Source organism: Aedes aegypti, chromosome 1, assembly GCF_002204515.2.
Source record: "Aedes aegypti strain LVP_AGWG chromosome 1, AaegL5.0 Primary Assembly, whole genome shotgun sequence".
In the NCBI taxonomy this organism is placed as follows: Eukaryota; Metazoa; Arthropoda; class Insecta; order Diptera; family Culicidae; genus Aedes; species Aedes aegypti.
Genome location: NC_035107.1, coordinates 264,152,304 through 264,175,525, shown reverse-complemented (window position 1 = coordinate 264,175,525; position 23,222 = coordinate 264,152,304). Strand labels below are relative to the sequence as shown.

Here is a 23,222-nt window from a genome sequence, read left to right as displayed (position 1 = left end):
TAGAATATAAATTTATGTTTGTGAAAGAATGTTTTCGTGTAAAAGCAATATATTTTGTTTTTTGAACAGAAAAAGAAAAACCGTTTTCATGTGCCCACATATCAATATTATCTAAGGCACATTGCATAAAATGTCCAATGATCTCTCTATTTTTGCCACTAATAGAAATCACATTATCATCAGCAAATTGTAGTAAGTAACAACCATTAGGAATAATGGAAGCAATGTCGCTTGTGAATAAATTGTACAAAAAACGACTTAAACAAGACCGTTGTGGAAGGCCAAAATAACTATAACGAATAGTTTTGGAACATCCATCATGGAAAAACTTCATAATTTTGAAAGAAAACAAATGACATGAAAAATTTGAAATCAAATTTGGAATTTTTAAATTGTTCATTTTATTGAACAATAAATCAATTAAAACAAAATCATATGCTCCAGAAACATCAAAGAAAGTTGAAACAACATCCTGCTTTATATTGAAGGAAAGTTGAATTTGTGGAGCAAAAAGTGAAACACAATCACGCAACCACGACCTCTTCTAAAACCAAATTGAGAAGATGGGAAAATTTTGTTATCTTCAGCCCATAATTCAAGGCGGTTTAAAATCATTCGTTCAAACAGTTTACGAAAACATGACAGCAAACTAATTGGTCTTCTACTATCTGCAAATGAAGGTTCTCTACCAGGCTTCACAATACTAATAACTTTAATGGAACGCCATTGAAGAGGTACAATGTTCTGATATAAGAAAGAATTATAAATTGAATGTAAATGAAGTTTTCCTTCATATGACAAATTCTTTAATACAATAAATTTAATATAATCAATTCCAGGAGCAGTATTTTTGGTAATTGATAACGCCATATTAAATTCAGCCAATGAAAAAGGATTGCAAAGTTCCGGAAAATAATTAAAAGAATTTGCCTTGAAATGTATTGGAGGAGGTACAAAATCAGGACATATTTTTGAAGAAAAATCATCTATCCATTTTTCCGAATATTCCAAAACAGTGGGAAGAGACGGTTTATAATTCCTTAAATAACGAGCTACAGACCATAACTTCGATAAAAAAGTCTCTCTGTCAAGATTTTCAACAAATTTTTTTCAATAATTTCTCTTTTTAAATTTTGTAATTCTTGTAAACTGTGCTTCAGCTTTACAATATAATAAATTATGATTTCTGGAACCAAATCTGCGAAATAATTTGAAAGCATCTGATTTATTCTTTAAAGAAATGGAACACTCATCATCCCACCAAAAAAAAAGAAGATTTTTCTTTACAGTACCAGACACTAATTTTCTGTTCTGTTAATTCCGTAAACAGTTATTTAATAACATTGAAAAAGTATTATAGTTTTCAATTGTTGAACCAGAATTAACTATATTTATCAATGAATCAGATATAAGGTCAGAAAATTTGGTCCAATTGTCATTTCTACAGAGATCAGGAACACATGGTTCATTTAATATATTATTGTATTTCGATGTTTGAATTTCAATTAAAATAGGCAAATGATCACTACCATTTGGATCATCAATAATTTTCCAAGAAGATTGCATTTATAAATTATTTGAAAAAAGGGATAAATCAACACATGAATGATTATTGGGAGGCACAGCAACCCTAGTAATCGATCCATCATTAAGAATATTTAAATTGAAATCATCAATCAAATCCATAATAAGAGAACCCCTACCATCCGTTTTTTCACTACCCCAGGCAAAATTGTGTGCGTTGAAATCGCCCAATACATAAAATGGAGAAGGAATTTCATTCAAAATATATTTTATTTGAGACAACGAAAAACTTGCATTTGGAGGAATATAAAAACAAACAATAGAAAACTCACATTTTCCTTTTCTAATAGATACAGCAACGTATTCTCTTTGTGATTGAAAAGATAAAACTAGATGTTTGAATTCAATATTTTCACAAACACCAATTAACACTCCTCCAAATGATGAATCCCTATCTTTCCTTATTAAGTTAAATTGTGGAATACGGAAAAATTTTGATGTTCCTAACCATGTTTCATTCAAGCAAAACACATCTACATTAAAATTTGTAATTAATGCTTTCAACCGATCAATTTTGGGAATAACGCAGCGGCAATTCCATTGTTAAATGTTCAAATTAGGCTGATACAAATATTAAATTTCTTTTATGTCCGAGACCACTTGGAAGGTACGAGGGGGGGGATAAAAATAAATAAGGAACAAAAAAATAAAAATAGAAAAAAAGTATTTTTTACGAATATTTATTTTTAACGATAATTGTTTAACTTTTTTCAAACGTCCTCTGGATCATTATTTCACTTGTTTTTTACTTTAAAAATTGGAAAAAACCTTGCTGATGTCAAAAAAATTATGAATCTTTTTTTTTCTCCCCCTCAAAATTTTCGGGTTTTTGAAGGGGGGGGGTGACATAAAAGAAAATTAATATTTGTATCAGCCTTATTGCAATTATTTAAAGCCATTAGGAAGAAAATAATGAGGCAATGAGGGGAACAAATGAATTCAATTTATTCAAAAGAGTGGCCAAAAATGGTAAAACCATTTAAATGATTTTTTTTTCCAAAAATCACTTAATCCCAAAAAGTCAACCATTTCTTCAAGGATTCTCAAAATTGACTGACTTGAATTTTCGTTATTTTGCTCATTAGAATTAGTCTTGGACTGCTCATTAGGCTTGGATGAACAATCAGAATCAAATCTTTCAAAACCTGGAATATTTTTGTGAGGTGCATATGCCTTAAGGGGAGGAAAATTCATATCAAAAGAAGTTGATGGTTGAGGTTCATCAGAACTATTATTTCGTTTGTTCGAAGAAATATTAACAGTTCTTCTCCTTTTATTAGGAGGTTTGTAAGCAAAATTATTGAAATTATCAAATGATTCAACTCCATCATCATTGGGTAAAATTTCAAAAACATTAACTAGGAAATGTTATCTGAAGATTTTATTACTTCAGCATATGATAAATTGTTCTTATTTCTTATTTTTTGATTTAATTTGGATTGATGATCAATGTAAACAGCACAATCTTTCAAAGATTTGTGCTCTGTTTACAATAAATGCAAAGGTCCGAATTTTTATTACATTCAGACGAAGAATGCGCTTCGCCACACTTCGAACATTTTTGTTTATTGGAGCAAAAACTGGAAGTGTGACCAAAAAGGAGACATTTGTCACAATGCATGAGCTTTGGGTAGTAAAGCCTCACGCGAAATTTTACATTATCAATAATTACAAAGTCTGGCAGGACTGAACCAGAAAACGTAATTTTGATGCAATTCGAATGCATATATTTGGAATCATTTCCAACAAAATATTGTTTGACAAACGAACACGCAAGTGGAAAAGTCAATTCAAAGCGTTTTTTTCTTATTAGCAGGTAAAATTAACTTCCCTGAAAAAAAATCTGAACTGCTACGGAACATGATATGTAATATGTTGTAAAAAATATGTTAATAATAGCTAAATTTATTTTTATCAAATTAGGATGATAATGTTGTCTAACACAGAACACCTAGACATAAGAAATAAATGATAATGATGCTAATAATGGATTAAAAAAATTTTTTAATTGTTGGTGGTTTACGCATACTTTTTTATAAATGTCCGATAACTGATATTCCACAATATTTTAGATTATCTAGTATATCTCTAAAATAATTTATATTTTTCAAAAGAAAAACACAAAGCCGTACGTAACTTACATATGTGCAGAAAAAAGTCGTCCTCAAAAGGGTCAAACCTTTTTCCACGAGTTCGTTCGCCATCCGCGGAGAAAGAGAGGAAAGTTATTGGCGCAATTTCTTGCAAAACATCAAAACCGGTAGGGTTTGCTGCATCTTCTCCGATGCTGAAGTGAGACAACCGAAGAACGAGATCGTCGTCGTCACATTGCACAGCACGACAACACATGTTGGATGCGTTTTGCCATATTTTAACGACTCTTTCCCCGGGGTTTTCAGGTGGAGTTGAAGGCGAGAGTGTCAAGACGATATTGGCCTTCTTATAAATACGACATTTCAACGGGAGGACGCAGTTTTGCTTCAGTGAGTTCAAGATCAGCATGTGCTACACGAGGGACATTCGAGACTGTTGATGAACAATTAGTGAATGCGGTCGTGAAGACTATCGGAAGATTTGACCGTAAAGCAAGAACGTTATTACAACTCAGTGACATTAGATTAATGGTGACGTGATTCAATTGGGATCGAAAATGAAAGTGGTACGATTTCTCTTGCTTTGCGTGCTAGTGGCAGCAACATGTGCGAATCCCGCCGTGGATAACGGAAGTCCCCTCAATCATGCGGTATGAAACAGTGACATTTTGTGCATAAAACTGAAATCTATAAACACAGAAGAATTGTGCGAACAAATCCTTACTAATAGAGTGTTTCTGTTTATCGTTCCATGTTCAGACGCCGACTATGGCCAGCAAATCAGCCCTGGAGGAGTCCTTTGTGAAACGTTTGGGAGTCAAGTGTACGCAAAAGGATAACAGCTCCTGTGTGATGCTGAAGCTGGTGAACTACATGAATCGGATACTGAAAAAGTCCAGCATTGCCCTGGGCGACAGCGTGGAGCTGACGCAAACGAGGTGAGCTTGTTGGGGAAATATATGTTCTCATGTGTTCAAAGTGTTTTGAACAGGTAAGAGCTGTATCCTTAAATTCCGATAAAATTGTACAATGTGTTTGAATTTCATACAAACAAAGTACCAATATAAATTAAAAATATGTATCATGAATGTACTGCCCATAACTGCATATTTGTAACATTCGACAAAAGTAGGCATTGTGTAAATGGAATACCAAGTGTGCATTTAATGGCAATATGGGAGGAAACTAAAATTTCTAAAAATTACCTGGAACACAAAAGTGCTTATTTCAGGCTTATATTTTGTACAACACATATCGCATACTAGGTGAGTTTTCAGAAAATAATTCTGATAAAAATTTCAATGCTATCACATTACGAGGCTCATTTATAATCTCAATGTGACTGCTATGCGGTTGTAATTACCAATGTGACAAAACAACTTGGTACTTTTTACGAACTTTCTAGAACAATCTCACAGATTTCAGTAAGTTGATCGAAGGTATTTATCATTTGATGACTCTCCATGGTATTAACTCCATTTTGTCAAAAATGTCGAATGTGACTGTTTTTCAGCGGCTTGTCTCAACTCTCGTAGTTTTGTTTATAATTAAATTTTAATATATGTCATATATAACGTTTGTTTTTGTGTGAAACAACTCAACTTCTCCTTAAAAATCGCATCAAAATGAGTAATCAGTTCGACGCTTTAGAAAAAAAATCTGATCAGCAAATTGAAGCATCTTCTGGCGCAGGTTCTTTGACTGGATTGAGGATGTAAAGGGTGCTGCAAATCGTGGTCAGTATTTTTAAATTTGGTAGATTTAGGCAGGAGATCTTGAACTCTATTAGGGATTATACTCATGTCTTACACGTGGGCATTAAGAGGAATCAACTACACTTTTTTATATTTATGGAGGGATTATAAGAGTATGTTTTAAAAAACACCGATTGAACCTTAACAGTTCAGTTCACTTTGGCAAAAGAAAATAGAAAATACTTAATATGACTAGCAAGTGCTCGGCACTGAAGAATTTTGAAAGTGACTTTCGTCTGTCACTTGCAGAATATTTATCTTATTTGTCTAGAAAATTAACATGTTACAATTTTGACTGCTGTGGAACAACTGTGGATATACGGCACCTAACAACAGCTTCGATGAATTGTTAAATTAATTGTACTTGAAACCATCTTTAGTCTGACACAAATGCACCCCTCTGATGTAAAGTGTCGTTAAAACAAAAAAAAACGAGCTCTCACATACGCTCGTCATACACCTAATCAAACTGCCCAAATTGTTTTTTTTTTTCACGGATTCTTGGTGTTTTTCGAAACAGAGTGCACATTATATTCCTCTGAGTTTCACAACTAGATCTGAAATAAGGCACCCACATAATTGAGCATGATACCCGCTATAGACAGTCGGCAAACCAAACAGCAAGCATCTGTGCTATATATTTAGCACCACTTAACATTCCCACATGAACTGGCTTAGATGCAGGGGTATATCCAGTCTACTGTGGAGCCAGTTTAATGCATCATCAATTCCTCCCCCTTCCCCTCATTGGTTTGCATTCTAACGTGGCAGGTGTTACGTGAGAATACGGTTGTGAACCCCTGTGCAGTGTCGGAGTAATTTGTGTTTATGTGTATTGTTTGTACTTCGTGATTCTCTGTCATGTCCCGTTCTGTCAACCAAGTCACATGACAGAATAGTGAAAACAAGAGACAGAACGGGCGCATGGAATTGGATCTATTCCAATGTGGAAAAATCACCGAAGTTGTAAGTGTTTTGTATGTTTATTTACTTTAAAAAGCCAGCTTTTGCCCGGCTGAAAGATCGGTGCCCGAATCAGTCCTGATTTCAACAGCAGGCATTACTATTGCTTAAAAATAGAAAATCACCAGCACTTTTACACTGAGGGTTTCTGTTAGTCCTTAGCAGTCATCTGATTGATTCGTTGTGTAAGTGCAGTTAATCTGGCGGTATTGGTGTAGCAACCACGGCCGACCAATCAAGATCAAGCGGGTGAAGAACTAGCCATATGTTAATGTGCTAAAATTCACCTTAATAAAGAAACAAAAAAAAAAACAAGATCAAGTTCATGCTGGTCATTTTCTCTCCGTATGTCGATATGCCCATTATCAAAGGTTACTAGACTAGATTTTAGACTGTTTAATTTTAATTTTGCTTGTAACGGAACATTTTCAATCTAGTATGTATGAAAAAATGTTCTATATCTCGATCTCTCCCTATATCTCGATGGTCCCTTCGATATCGAGATGTAGAGAGTCAACTGTATGTAACATAGGATGACATTTATTGTCTATTCAAACAACATTGAAAAAAAACATTTATTTAATCATTTTAAAATTCAGTTTATTCCACATTTTATTCTTATACCATAAAAGTGTTGTGAGCTCTCAAAATGGGGTTGCAATATATACACACTAGACTGATGCAAATTTTGAAGTTTTTGCTCCCCTATACTTTAACGATGTCAATTAGGATGAAAATGATCCTCCCAAAAATTTGAAGTGATTTGGGAGAAATTTGATTGTGCACACGCTATTTGAAGTTTATATGGGAATTTCTATGGAAAAGACAACCCTTTTGTGTTGAACACACTCATCTCATGTGAGAACTTCCCAGCTACAACTTTGCCGAAGACCACATTTTGATTGGGCGTAAGGAAAGTTTGTTATCATTGATAACAAAGATTAAATCATGCTAGGATGATCATTTAATTACTTCCAGAGCAACTCTGCTTTTTTGCTGTAGAACAAAGTAGCCTGAATTACTTTGATAAATTCTACCCACCCTGAGCACCACTGTTGCCTGCTGAGCAGTTGGTTAAGCATGCAAAATGCAAACCCACTTTGTGATTATGAATAGCAATTTATCCTGACGTCCAATCAAAATGCGGTTTTCGGCAAAGTGGTAGCTGAAAGGATTTCACATAAGAAGAGTTTGTTCACTTTTCCATAAAATATTATAACGAAGAGATAGAGGGCTGCACATGAAAGTTTGGCGTTTTCCATAGCAATCTCCATATAAACTTCAAATGGCGTGTGTCAGTCAAATTTCTTCCGAATCATTCCAAACTTTGGGAGGATGCTATTTACTATAATATAAATCGTTTAAGCATAGGGGAGCCAAAATTTCAAAAATTGCATCACACTAATACACACATTTGTTAATGATTGCGGCCTACTCCTGTGTCGCTTGAAATGTATTTTTTTACGTTATTAGGACATTTTTAGCTTATTCGTTCCGTTTGAGAAGTGTTGCCAATGACATAAATAATAGAGATGGTCGGGTTTCACATTTTTCAAACCCGAACCCAAGAAAGACCCGTCTTAAACCCGAGTTCGAAAAGATGGTTATTTTTTCGTTTGTGATGCATACGGAAACTTTCAGGCTGTTACTCTGTTCATAATTCTCACAAAACCCGACTTTCTTCAAGTCCGAACCCGACCCGTACCCGATAATTTTATAACCTCCAAACCCGACCCGAACCCGAGCCCGAAAAATTTCAAATTTTCAAACACGAACACGGCACGAACCCGTCGAGTTCGGCTCGGGTTTCGGGATTGAAAACTCTAGACTCGACCATCTTTAATAAATAATTGTGTTTCGCTTTCCTTAATTCGATGGATGATACAAAAAGCATACTTCAATGTAATTGAAAATTCGATTACAATATCTCACAGGGCCCAGATAGCCGTAGCGGTAAACGCGCAGCTATTCAGCATGACCATGCTGAGGGTCGTGGGTTTTGTAATCCCGCTGGTCGAGGATCTTTTCGTAAAGGAAATTTTCTCGATTCCCAGGGCATAGAGTATCTTCGTACCTGCCACACGATATACATATGCAAAAATGGTCAATCGGCAAAGAAAGCTCTCAGTTAATAACTGTGGAAGTGCTCATTAGAACACTAGTCTGAGAAGCAGGCTTTGTCCCCGTTGGGACGTAACGCCAGAAAGAAGAAGATCTCACAAAAAAATTAGTATATTGGGCTTTTGCAACTTTACTTGTACAGTGTTGCTAGCTGCCTAATAATTTTTTAAATAATGGATAAAACTGGTAATTTATCCTATTTTGCTAACATTTCATTTTTATCTTACTGTGCATAACCCAATTATAGAATTTATCTATTGAGATATTGTTGCGATCAAAGTATAGGTGCCAACTATCCGTGGGAAAACGGAGGTATGTATTGCTTCTGCTTACTTTCCTGGAGATGTTGAAGATGTGCCTCCATACTCTGTCGTTCATTTTGTCAACTACTGTAAGAAAATTAATGCCCAATTTATAATAGGGTGCGATGCAAATGCCCATCATACATTTTGGAGCAGCACCGATATTAATAAAAGAGAAGAAGATCTTTTAAACTACATGACCTCTAACAACATAGACATATGTAATAGAGGTGATTCTCCTACTTTTGTAAACTCTATCCGTCAAGAGGTTCTTGATCTCACGATCTGTAGCGACTTGTTATCGGAGAAGATTGTGAACTGGCATGTTTCTGATGAAGGATCATTGTCAGATCATAAACAAATCCGGTTCGATTTTAAAGTTGAATCAGTAATAATAGGAAGCTAAAGAAACCCAAATAAAACCAATAAGGATCTCTATCGTTTTCATTTAACGAATAAGAATTCGTATAACGGTGAACAGTTCACGACTGTTTCACAACTGGAAAATGCCTCTAATGGGATCATTGACCAAATGGTCTCATCTTATCATGCTAGCTGTTCCATTCAACAAAGGTCATCTAACAGGGATGTGCCTTGGTGGAATGGCAAGCTGGCAGGATTGAGGAAGATATCCAGGTGGTTGTTCAATAGAGCAAAGATCACTTTAGATTGGGTTGAATACAAAAAAGCCCCCGCCAAATGTAAGGACTGGGTACGGGTGTGTGAAAGCATTAACAACGTTCCTGCAGCTGTAAGGCTGCACAAAGTCCTTTCAAAAGACCATTCAAATGGTCTAGGTAGCCTTAAAAAAGAAGACAGCAGTAATACTGTTGACTCTTCTGAAACACTGGAAGTAATGATGAGAACTCATTTCCCTGAATCGATGCCATATTCGGATGAAGAACAGGTCTCAGATGAGGCAAGACATGTATGGTCGATAAATTCCTATCAGAAAGCTTGTGAAATCTTCAACAAGGAAAAGAGACGCTTTGTCCGCTCTTAACCGACATATTCAAAGCAAGTGTTGCGCTTTCATGTATTCCAAAAGCGAGGCAAAAGATTCGAGTTGTTTTCATTCCAAAAGCTGGAAGAAAGGATAAAACAACTCCCAAAGCCTTTAGACCTATAAGCCTTTCCTCTGTTCTTTTAAAGACAATGGAAAAAATAATTGATGACTTCATCAAGTCAACAAGTTTAATAGAAATGCCTCTTTGTAAATACCAATTTGCGTATCAATCAGGTAAATCTTCCATTACGGCGCTGCAGTCGCTGGTAAATAAAATCGAGAAATCTCTTGAAGCCAAAGAAATAGCCGTGGTTGCTTTTTTCGATATTGAAGGCGCATTCGATAATGCATCCTATAGCTCTATGAGTTCAGCCATGGAAGCAAGGGGCTCGGATAAAAGTGTTATCGAATGGGTTATAACTATGCTCAAAGATCGCACAATTTCTGCTGATCTAGGAGGTGCGCAAATATCTATAAGATCTACGAAGGGATGTCCTCAAGGAGGAGTGTTATCGCCCTTACTGTGGTCTCTTGTAGTAGACGAACTCCTTAGAAATTTAATAGATCAAGGTTTTGAGGTAATTGGATATGCCGATGATGTGGCCATCTTGGTTCGTTGAAAGTTTGATAACACGATTTCCGATCGGTTGCAAACTGCGTTAAACATTACTCTCAAATGGTGTAGGAAAGAGGGGTTAAACGTAAACCCTTCAAAACCTATTATCGTGCCTTTTACAGACGAAAAAAGGTAAAGCTTATACAGCCTTCTTTGAATGGAGTTCAAATTCAATTTTCGGAAGAAGTTAAACACCTTGGGGTTACTTTGGATAAGAAATTAAACTGGAACTCTCATCTGAGCAATGGCGACAATACCGGAGCTGGAGTTTTCGGCCCTGGTATCAGCAAGGTAATCGCTATGGGACGCAGTCCCACTGTGTTCCAAGCTGAAATACAAGCCTTCATTGACTATACAAATGTTTGTCTCAAAAGAAACTATAGGTTTGCAAGGATCTGTATTTTCTCGGACAGTCAAACAGCTTCGATTGCTCTAAAGGCATTCACATGTAGATCAAAGTTAGTGTGGGAATGCAATCTTTCTCTGAAGCAATTGGCCAGTAGGAGCGAAGTTACATTGTACTGGGTGCCCGGCCATTGTGAAATTGAGGGGGATTAAATCGCCGACAATCTAGCAAGACAGGGTGCAGCTTCAAGCTTTGTCGGCCCTGAACCATTCTGTGGTATTCCTGAGTGCACTCTTAAGCTACACGCTAAGCCTGCGCAGCGCATGTGATAAAACTACACAGAATGAGGCAAACAATGCAGGACTCTCTGGTCGCACTCATGCTATGTGTAACCGATGTGTTGGCCATTGGCTGTGCGCGGATCGATGAAAATGGAACTGTCAGTCATCTCCCGCGTGGCAGCAAACAGTTGGCCGTTGGTAAGATAGGGAGTTTTCAGGGATTTTTTCCAGCGAAAAGCCGGAAGATGGTTGCAAATGAGAAAGTTTTTCCCCCATTTGCTTCCGCTTCGGCTATTCGAATGAAAAAATCTCTGAAAATCTTTAAAATGGGAATGTTTTTTTAATGTTTTCAGAAGCAAAACAAACATGGAAGCGAATTCCGCATTCCAAGCGTTCCTCCTCTGTGCGCATTTCACTCATTCGGTTTGTTTACCACCGTTTGCACAAAACTGTGTACAGCCCCCTTTGCACAGCATCTGTGCTGCATGAAGAGAGGCTGATTTTGTGTACTCGGCACTCATTTCTGAGCGTGACAAGTTTAGCGTGTAGGTATGCTGTTCCGCTCAAGAAAAGTAAAAATTTCTGCTCAAGAAATGGTCAAGAAATTTCCTACAGTCAGCTCCATTTGAAATGACATTTCTTTTCAACTGCGTACTGCGATCAAAGAAAAATGCTTTTATTGAGCATTTCTTGTAAGAAATTTCCCACGCATCGAGATAGGCGATTACTTTTCTGTTGAAGTGCATAGCGGAATTTGGGGCAAGTGTGCCACCCCTTATTTTTATAAAAACTACAAAATATATTTCTTCTTTGAGCTTAACTATATGTTCCCTAATAATTCATAAAACGATGATCAAAATTTGACGAAAATTGCTCTATTTTTTATGTATTTACATCGACTTTTGTAAGAACAATCAGATTTCAGTGAATTTTTATAAGATTTCGTTGTTTCTAAATAGCATGGTGAGAGGTAAATTAATAACGGATTTTTCAAACGTATTGTACATCGTGAAGCTATACAAAAGTGTAAGTTATTGTAGCATTTGGACGAAAAAAATATTTAGTTTCACATACCAAATCCATTTTGGTTGAAATCTATACTTTTTGGGGCAAGTGTGCCACCTATTTGGTAAGCAAAAATGGTTGGAGTGAAATTCATTAAAATGTAAACATCATCCACATAATCATAATAATGAACCAAAATGAGGCACCAGTAGTAGTTTCTGAAGTGTAGAACGGGAATAGCGAGCATTTTTGCGCCCAAAGTGATTTTTTCTCCAAATATTCGATAATAACATGGTTTTAGGCGTTTTAAGAACTTTTTCACTTATATTTATCAATATTTTACCGTTTTTTATTGCTGATCTAGTGTAATTTTATACAGATCCTCCGTAATAAAAGGTTAATTAATATATCGTATTGAATGAAGACAAAAATAACCATTTGAGTTATTCGTTCCGCATGTAATGACCCTTGTTATAAAGCATCCCCTTATGACGGTAAACTTAAAAATATTTTTTAAATTATCAATAAGTCTCTGCTTAGTAAGTAATATCAATATAAAATAAAGACATTTTTATTACAAATAGGATTACATGTGATGTTCATTCGGTGGCCGTCTTGCCCCATATGGGTGGCACACTTGCCCCATAGTGTTGAAAATTAGGTAATTTTGGATGATGTTTGAGAAGCTCCAAAACTAACACTTTTTGAAATTGTTTTCATTTTAAATGGCATAGTGCTTATGAAAAGATGCGATACTAACATCGTGAGGCTGAATTGGTGGTTTTATTAAGCTTAAGACAAAGTTAGAGAAAAATTTGCTTAAGGTGGCACACTTGCCCCAAATCCCGCTACTTCGCTTTAATATGAAACTGAAAAATTGGGAAATGTCCATGGTAGAATCATGGATACATCCAAGCAAGCGAAAAGATTCATAAAACCCAGTCTAGCTAAAGCCCAGGCAATACTGAATCTTAATAAAGGAAATCTTAGGGTAATTTCTGGTCTGATGACCGGTCACTGCCCAAGTAGGTATCATCTTAAAAAAATAGGAAGAATACAATCCTCTGAGTGTCGTTTTTGTCAAGCTGAAAACGAAACTGCTTTTACTCTACAACTGCGGAGCATTGCTTGATCAAAGAATGTTAGCATTTGGAAAAGGGTTATTAGAGCCCTTGGAAATTTGGCAAGGTAGTCCTAATAGGGCAACAGACTTTATAAAACGAGTTGTGCTCAGTTGGGACAGTGTGACACATCAACCAATGTCTATCACATCTCAATTGTGAAAGGATATTTGATGAGCACCAAATAAAATATGGGTCATACCACAATATTCCTAAATAATGGAAGCAGTGGTTAAAAGGCTCTACAGATGAGGAAAACAAATATTCCAAATACGAAATCTAGGTAAACGTTTACCAAATCTCTCTGTAACGAGATTCGGCTTTGAAAATTACCGAAATCACAGCTGTTGGGTACTCGGCAAAACATTTTACTGAATCGGTGAAATAATTTAATTGTGCATGTCATGTTTTTTTTTCTTGATAACAATCGAGCAGTATTGCCATCAAACACCTGAATTTGAAAACATGAAGGGTCATTTTGGAGTTCTCAAGCCATGCACATTGGGAGAATCCGAACCCAAAAATGGTCAAACTCTACCGCGAACCCAGTATCCAGAAGGTGGCCAAAGATGGAAGGATACGATGGGCAGGGCATGTTGCAAGAATGCCGGACAGCAACCCTGCAAAGATGGTGTTCGCGTCGGTTCCGGTTGGTTCAAGAAGGCGTGGAGCGCAGCTAGTTAGGTGGGCGGATCAAGTGTGCATCGATTTGACGAGCGTGGGGCAGAACCGAGGATGGAGAGATGCGACCACGAACCGAGTATTGTGGCGTGAAATTGTTGATTCAGTGTTACCTGTCTAGATGTTAACTAAATAAATGAATGCGAGCACATTGTTTTATGGTTATGTTTGTCCCAATTCTCCTAAAATATTTTGTTTATAATTTATTGTACAGACATCTCTGACTTGTGTTATGTCTTATGTACCTATTTTTTGATTGAAAAAAATATTAGCCTAGAGAATGCCAATTTTGGGGTCCATATAGCCGTAGCGGTAAACGCGCAGCTATCCAGCATGACCATGCTGAGCGTCGTGGGTTCAAATCCCGCTGGTCGAGGATCTTTTCGTAAAGGAAATTTTCTCGATTCCCAGGGCATAGAGTATCTTCGTACCTGCCACACGATATACACATGCAAAAATGGTCAATCGGCAAATAAAGCTCTCAGTTAATAACGGTGGAAGTGTTCATAAGAACACTAAGCTGAGAAGCAGGCTTTGTCCCAGTTGGGACGTAACGCCAGAAAGAAGAAGAAGAAGGAATGCCAATGCTTAGTCGCTGACAAACTGACATAACATACTGCAATCTTTCGTTCACCTTATTTAAACGCAAGGAAGATACTTGCGGCTCAACATGTAAATGGTTCTAGCAGAAGTATAGTCCGCACCGGGCCCCAAGTTCATTGTGGACTCCAAATCGTGATAATAATTTCATTTAATATTATGAATTTGATTTTTAGAAAACTAACACGTTAATAAGCAGATAAAAATTCAGTTTGAAGGCAAGGTCACCTATATGTAGGGACCTCTTGATATTACACTAAAGTTTTGTTTTACACGGTTTTTTTTTGTGCGTTTTATTTTTACACGGTTTTTTTACACGCCTTTCGGAATTTACACGGTAATTTTTTTTCCACGGAATTCGGAATTAACACGGTTTTTTTTACTAATTTACACGGATTTTGGAATTAACACAATTTCTTATTTACAAGGATTTCAGATTTAACACGGTACGTTATCCACGGATTCCAGAATTGACACGGTTTAATTTTAGACAAATTCCGGAATAAGCACGGTTTTTTTTGCACAGCACGGGGGACCGTGTCAAAAAACCTAAGTGTAGTAAGAGTAGCATAAATGCCTATTCAAAATTCAATATATTATAGTCTCTATATTTAACAGAGAAGCATCCAACTCTATTTTGAGCAAAATGGTCTCTAAAGTCACATTTTTCTTTATTCTGCTTGTATTGTACAGATTCCAGAGAGACTTTCAATGACTATGACACTATTTTTCACAGGTTCTTCAGGAATTTCATTGAATGGTTAGAGGGATTGCATCCTTATTTGCTCCAGGAAATGAGCACTACAACACTTTTCTCGACTATTTCGATTTCCACAGTTGCAAGAAAAGGTCCAGGGAGAGGAATTCCTATGCCAGTTTCTCTAATTATCCTTTCAGGATTTTTCATATGGAATCCTTCAAGAATTCATCCACATTTATCATAGGAATTGCTCCTAAAGTTCCTCCATTGGTCATCCGAGGAAATATATATAATTTTTTTCCAGGAATTTCTCTTATAATTTGACCTGCAATTCCTCATGAAGCTCCTTTAGAAACTTCTCTGAAGATTTCTCCAACATTTCATGCCAAATTACTTCTGTAGTTCTTCTAAACAATTTCTCGTTTATTTTGTCAAGTAAATTATTCATGGCTTTTTCAAAAGTTCATCCGAGGTTCCAAATCTGCTAATACTACAGAACAATACTTCCTCAAGAGCCCAGGAGCTATTTCAGAGAACTACTTTCAAACTTACTTTCAAATTTTATCAAGTTTCATCAAATGTTACTTTAGACGGATTCCATGTCAAATCGGTCAGTCACAGAACTCGACCATCTTCGATTTGTATTCAATTTTGCACATTTTTTAAGTATGGTAGAATAAGTGTTTTCCATAGAAAACTTGATCATTTTGACTCAAGTGTAACTTTTGAAAATGGCCTATAAATTTTTGCAAGCAACTCATTTGAAAAATTCTAACTCCGAAATTGTTGATTTTAGAGAAAAATGTTCTATGAAGAAGTTGTAGTGAACCGTTTAGACTATGAGAAAAAATATACACTGTAAAAATATTTTATTTATTTTCATAGAAAAATCAAAAATAAAACTTAAATTTTAAATTACACAGAAACCCCATTTTTATCATTTTTTAGATTTTCACCATAGAATCTTGATAGTAAAAAAATGTTTGGGACAAAGTTTCATGATGGAGAAATTTTTAATAACAACAGTTATTCTAGGAACAACTTTTGGTCGGTTTTCAAAATTTTGATTTTTTGTCAAAATACATACGTTCTGATGATACAGTGAAAATGCAAATGATTCTAAGCCATAATGGTTATATGAATAATTTCTCTAGAAGTAGCCATTTTCGAATTATATCGAGTTTAATGCAAAAAATATTGCTATTTTAAAATTTATAGGTCATTTTCATAAGTCGTTCGTGTTTCTCCATTAATAATAATACGTTTTCAACAGTAAAGACCATATTTCTTTCCACTTACTTTTTTTCTTTGATGGAGAAACACGAATGACTAATGAAAATGGCCTATTTTAATATTTTAACAATATTTTTTGCATTAAACTCGATATAATTCGAAAATGGCTACTTTTAGAGAAATTATTCATATAATCATCATGGCTTAGAATCATTTCAAGATGCTTACTGTACCATCAAAACGTATTTATTTTGACAAAAAAAAAAATCAAAATTTTGAAAATCGGCCAAAAGTTGTTCTTAGAAAAACTTTTTTATTAAAAATTTTTCCATCATGAAACTTTGTCCCAAACATTTTTTTAACTATCAAGATACTATGGCGAAAATTTAAAAAATATTAAAAATGGGGTTTTTGTGTTTTTTAAAATTTAAGTTTTAATTTGATTTTTTAATGAAAATAAATAAAATATTTTTACAGTGTATATTTTTTTCTTATAGTCCAAACGGTTAACTACAACTTCTTCATAGAACATTTTTCTCTAAAATCAACAATTTCGGAGTTAGAATTTTTCAAATAAGTTGCATGCAAAAAATTATAGGCCATTTTCAAAAGTTACACTTGAATCAAAATGATCAATTTTTCTATGGAAAACACTTATTCTACCATACCAAAAACATGTGAAAAATTTAATACAAATCGAAGACTATCAAGCGCGTTTTTATTTTTTTTTCGACTCATTCTGGATGGAATTCTACTTTGGGATTTCCTTCTGATTATTATTTATTTAGATGGTATTACATCAATTAATTTGATAAAACCTCGTTAACGATGTTACGCCAATTTACTCGGTCCATGGCTGTGTCTCTCCAACTTCGATTTTGGCCCACGTTCTCCAGATCTTGTTGCACCTGATCAAGTCACCTCGCTCGCTGTGCTCCTCGCCTTCTTGTGCCAACCGGATTCGACACGAACACCATCTTCGCAGGATTGTTGTCCGGTAGTCTTGCAACATGCCCTGCCCAGCGCACCTTTCCGGCATTCGCAACCTTCTGGATACTGGGTTCGCCGAAGAGCCTAGCGAGCTCGTGGTTCATTCTCCGCCGCCACACACCGTTTTCCTGTACTCCGCCAAAGATCGTCCTAAGCACCCTTCGTTCGAACACTCCAAGTGCTTGCAGGTCCTCTTCCAGCATGGTCCATGCTTCATGTCCATAGAGGACCACCGGTCTTATAAGCGTTTTGTACATGGTACATTTGGTGCGAGGGTGAATCTTTCTCGACCGCAGCTTCTTCTGGAGTTCATAGTAGGCGCGACTTCCACTGATGATGCGTCTCCGTATTTCACGACTTACGTTGTTATCAGCCGTTAACAAGGATCCGAGGTAGACGAACTCATCAACCACCTCAAAAGTATCCCCGTCTATCGTAACACTGCTTCCCAGGCGGGCTCTGTCGCGCTCGGTTCCGCCTATCAGCATGTAGGGAAAGTGTACCAGTTATGGCCATAGTGGTTCCCTATTTGGCCATATGCATTATTTCGATAACTTTCACATTTTCAATGTTTTTGAATGTTTTAACATCAAGATATATCCTATATCTTACTGCTAAAACACACACAACTTTTCAAAATGTGGAGACATTTAAGTTATCACGTATGGCGAAATAGGGAACCACTATGGCCATAACTGGTACACTCACCCTACTTTGTTTTTGACGCATTCACCATCAGGCCGACTTTTGTCGCTTCACGTTTCAGGCGGGTGTACAGGTCTGCCACCGCTCCAGATGTTCTGCCGACAATATCCATATCATCCGCGAAGCAAACAAATTGGCTGGATCTTGTGAAAATCGTACCTCGGTTATTGAACCCGGCTCTCCGCATGACACCTTCTAGCGCGATGTTGAACAGCAGGCACGAAAGTCCATCACCCTGTCGAAGTCCCCGGCGGGATTCGAACGAACTGGAATGTTCACCCGAAATCTTCACGCTATTCTGCACACCGTCCATCGTTGCTCTGGTTGTGAAGGAATGTGAAGAAATGGAACAGCTGCATTGTTCACAAGAAACGCGAAAGTTCTACGAGAAGCTTAACGCATCCCGAAAAGGCTTCGTGCCGCGAGCCGAAATGTGTAGGGATAAGGACGGAAGCATCTTGACGGACGGACGTGAGGTGATTGAAAGGTGGAAGCAGCACTACGATGAACACCTGAATGGCACGGAGAACACAGGCGCCGAGGGTCACGACAGCGGAGGAAGTGGCTACGTCAGCACGGCGGAGAGCAACGATTTCCTTCTGATATATCTCGGAGATTTTTGAACAATTTCACGAATATTTTTTTTAATTCTTGATCTTTTTCGGCAGATATTCCTGGGAAAACAATTGATGAAGTTCTTGGAAGACATCTTAGGGAAATTTCACTAAAAAATTCTAGAGTAGTTCCTGAAGGAATCTTAGAAACAATCTCTGGAGCAATTCTTGAAAAAATGCTCTAGTTGAAATGTGAAAGACAATTTTGAAGGAAATTGTATAAAATACAACATAGATGACCCAATTTTTTCAGCTACAACTTCATTCCTATTATTTAGCTGAAATTTTGCGAACAATGATTTTTACTTTTCCGGGTTAAAATTTAAAACTGGTTCTGGACTAAGGTCGGCTTTTCTGTTTTGTTCACATTTGACAGCCTTCTTCTACCTTTGTCATGAGATTGGAAGAAAAAAAAATGGTAGTAGATCCCACGCTCCCCAAAATACGGAATCAAGATAACTCTGCGAGTCGCAAGTTCACTAGAATGTTTCTTTTTTTTTTAACAATTGAACAACAAGTGCAATTCGATAATTTCAGAAGTCAGGGATTAGCATATTCCATTAGTGCAATCCGATATTTCTTCTTAACCATACATTATGTTCAATGCAGGAAGTATTCCATTATTTTTAAAGAAAGATAGAATGAACTCCTCTTGTATCATACATCTCCATTATTAAAAGAAAAATCAAATCCACAAATTTTCATCCAACACTTTCAGCTTCAGAATTTGCTCCTTCTCTTTGGAAGCATGAAGATGACTGTCGATCGACCCTGGGTCCGACCGCAATTAAGTTTGCTGTGGGTTCTTCACAAACAATTTAGAAGTTTTGAACATGGAAAGCGACAGTAAAGTTCATTGATTTAGTCATAACAATGAATCAATGAAATGAATGAATCGACCAATTTGATCATGATGATCATGACACAAGATAACCGTAAGTAAAACACACTGAATCCGTGTTGGGTGATGATCTTCTAGGCGCTCATAGGTTGACGTGTGTTTGATTTTAATGTCATAACTTTAAGTAAAAAGTTATCATACAAAATTCATAAAAACAATTTCCACGGTTTAATCACCTCATGACTCATAATGAGCATTTTATTGGCTTTTTTCGGTGAACGCGATACTACTCAAAGTGGAAGGGAGGAAGGTAAGTAATAAAAGCATATTTATACTCTTTCATTACCTTCTACTTTGAGTAGTATCGCGTTCACCGAAAAAAAAAGTCAAAAAAATACTCATTATGAAAAATTTATTAAATGTTGTCAAGCTACCTTCATAGTCCTTACAATGAGCTGTAGAGATTTTCAATTAGACGTTTAATCGCAGATATATGGACAGAACTTTATTTCATGTCTTTTGAGGGTAAACCGAAACTTTTTCACGGAACTGTATCAACGTAAAAACACATTGTCCAACTGCATTAAGTTTCACGACAATTTTCCATATGAGGGTCGTTTCCTCGCACTGAAAAAGTTAAACATTTCCAATCAGAACAGCACATGCCATTTCCCTTCAATCCAACACGGTCCCTACGGTCCGACCGACCGACCTATGTCAATCCCCCATCGCACGTGCCTTTCAGAAGACCTGTAAATCTGCAAATGAAATACGCATCCCGTTGTTGTCGAAATCAATATCATTCAAATTTCACATTTGTATCGTTCCTTCTCTCTTTTCGGTACAGAACCAACGATCCGGTGGTGGACGACCCCGAGGAGCTGTCGGTGCTGAGTCGTTCTGCAAGCTCGGACGACCACAAGCTCAGTGTCATCGTGGCGGACAAAATCTGGCGCTTCATCCAGAGTCGAAGCGTCAAGTGGAAGGCATTCCGGGCAGCGGATGTCGTTGTCGCTTCCGGTGAAGGTGGACGGTTGAATTTTGGGGTTTCCCTCGACACAAAGAAACTGCTGGAGGAGGGTCGAGGTAAAATGAAAAACTACCATGCCATCCTGATGGCAGTAGTCATGAAGGTCGGCATCGTGGGAGCACTGATCCTTAAGGGAATAGCACTTCTGGTCGGTAAGGCTCTTTTGGTCAGCAAGCTGGCTCTGCTGTTGGCCAGTGTGATTGGCATCAAGAAGCTGCTGCACAAGAAGCATGTCACCTACGAGGTGGTGGCTCATCCTCCGGAGCATCATCACCATCTGGACACGTACAGCTCTGGTTGGGCTCGTGCCATCGACGGTTTTGTCGATTCGTTTGCCAAAGGACTGGAAAACAACTTGATTATGAAGGATGCCGACGAAATGGCATATGGGGCGCAGAGACCACAATGAGATTTTTCCAATCTGTGAACCGACGAGCTTTTTCTCTACTGATGGCTATGGCGATGGCCTGCACACCTGGTACCTGAGATTACTTCCGTGTATCGTTCTATCCTGTGATATTTCTTTGACTTTTTGCTCACCTGCGTGTTTATGTTGTGCTGATGATTTATTTATTAACTAACTTATTTATTGCTATTTATTTAACAGAAATAAACGCCTCTCGTGCTTTCAGTGTTTAAGACATACATTTAACTCTAAAGATATCACCAAGAAAATGATGCAAGACTATGTAGAATGGAAAGATACTAAATAACAGTTAGTATCAGGTACCAGAAAGTCAGCTCGAGAGGCGTATTGCCCGCCAATTGGGAGATTTGTACCATCGCAATATTTGAGCCTCTTTCATCATCTACCCGATGGTAAAGAAAAGAAAAGGGAAAGGTGGGAGGGAGTCATCACCACAGCGGAATAAGAATAACAGAATGTGCTGAAGATTCAGACTTTTGAATTCAGTTCAACTTAAACCCTCTAATACCCAACCCCGCCTTTAGGTACACTATGGAATTTTGTATATTTTTTTTCTTAGCTCGATGAAAAAAATGATTTAATTTTTAACATAAACTTTAGCCTATTACATGCATAGCATAGTTTTTGGTGAGTTTTGAAACATTTTTGCATTTAAGAAAATTTTTTGATTTTTTTTTTATGATCTGCGAATACCCCAAGCAGCACACATTGTTACAAGTAAGTAACAGCAACGACTACTTAACATATTCAATAGTTACAATAGAAAACATTGTAACATGGAAACATACTGCTATGTAACCGAAAAAGCGCAAAAAGTCGAGCCTTATGTAACTTGTTGGTCGTTACGTAAGAAGTTTACTGCCGACGGATATGCAATTTGTTGATTACGCATGGGTTTTCCTGCGACAAAATAATAGGAACGGCGATGAACTTATTGTTTCATTCTGACAGCTTTGAAACCAAACAACCATTTTAGAATTAAATGCCAACAAATATTATGCCTATTATCTTGGAACGCGTAATTATTCACAAGCACATATTAAATTTAACATGCAGATTTAAATTTGTGGTGAAATCAATCATTTTACTTGCTCAAAATTGACGCGTTCATGTAATATCTTATAATTTTAAATTCAATAATACATGATACGTGGAATGCTTAGATAATATGCCATTGCAAATGCTATAAAAAAAGGAAATTTACACTGTTACTCAAATCAGTAGTGTTTCTCATTTGTATTTCATTGTTTGTGGTTCCAAAATAACGTTTTTTCGTATCCCGCTGTTGGATTTTCTTGATTGCCTATCATAAACCGCCATTTAATTTCATCTGGCTGCATATACACTTCCAAATAACTGTTTGAAGACAGCTAATCTAAAATGATGACAACTATTAAAAAGTTGTTAGAAAGGCTGGCAACAATTTTAATTCATCACTGGAAAAATATCTAGGAAAACAATAACTGGTCATAAACTAGTCAAGTTCTTATATCAAAATTCACGATACGTATGAACATTTTTGGTCTGTAGTGTTAACCACTGTCAGCAAGCTACTCGTTTGTTACACATCAGTTACCAAGAAATCTTATGTTATTTTGAAACTCATGTGTAACTATACTGAAACTGCCATTAAATTACACTGCTGTCAATTGGGGAAAGGGTGTTAAAATGAACACCTTAAGGATATCATCTTGCTTCTAATGGGAAAATGATGCATTTGCGATAATTTACTAAATAATGTGCAAAAATCCCCAAGCCATTTTTCTGGAACCTTACAAAGGTATGAAAATTAAATGCTCCATCCAAGAAAGCACATGGTTTGTGACGTGCTCAAATAGCTCGAAAGAAGGCAAAATCAAGCGTGTGCTAGAAAAAGGGTGCCAGTCCAATGATCGTTTTCTCTTCATCGATCCTCTCTTCTGTGAATAAAGGTGACAAGATGCGGTTTTGTTAGTAATTTTTCACTTCAAGGGGGTCAAAATTTCCTAATTTAGCGTTACTTAATAAATGGACGCTGCCTTAGAAGCAAGACGGTTAGTGGTGCAGTACACGTACGCACTCGATCATGCTTGCATATATAATGCAGGCGTTTGTGATTGTTTGTGATGTTATTATTAAATAATGCTGATGCGAAAAATGTACATTCGTAAGGTTCCAATTTGTGCGTTACTTCAACGTGGCATTACGTTTGGTAGTGTTGGAATTCAAC

General features: G+C 36.7%; 1 protein-coding gene across 1 annotated transcript; it reads left to right on the top strand.

The window, feature by feature from the left end:
- The first annotated feature begins 3,939 nt into the window (after window positions 1–3,939).
- On the top strand, window positions 3,940–21,222 carry LOC5573633. Its single transcript, XM_001660910.2, has 3 exons — window positions 3,940–4,327; window positions 4,437–4,615; window positions 20,404–21,222. The coding sequence occupies exons 1-3, from the start codon at window positions 4,235–4,237 to the stop codon at window positions 20,993–20,995; spliced, it is 864 nt and encodes a 287-aa protein (XP_001660960.2). The 5' UTR covers window positions 3,940–4,234; the 3' UTR covers window positions 20,996–21,222.
- The last annotated feature ends 2,000 nt before the right edge of the window (window positions 21,223–23,222 follow it).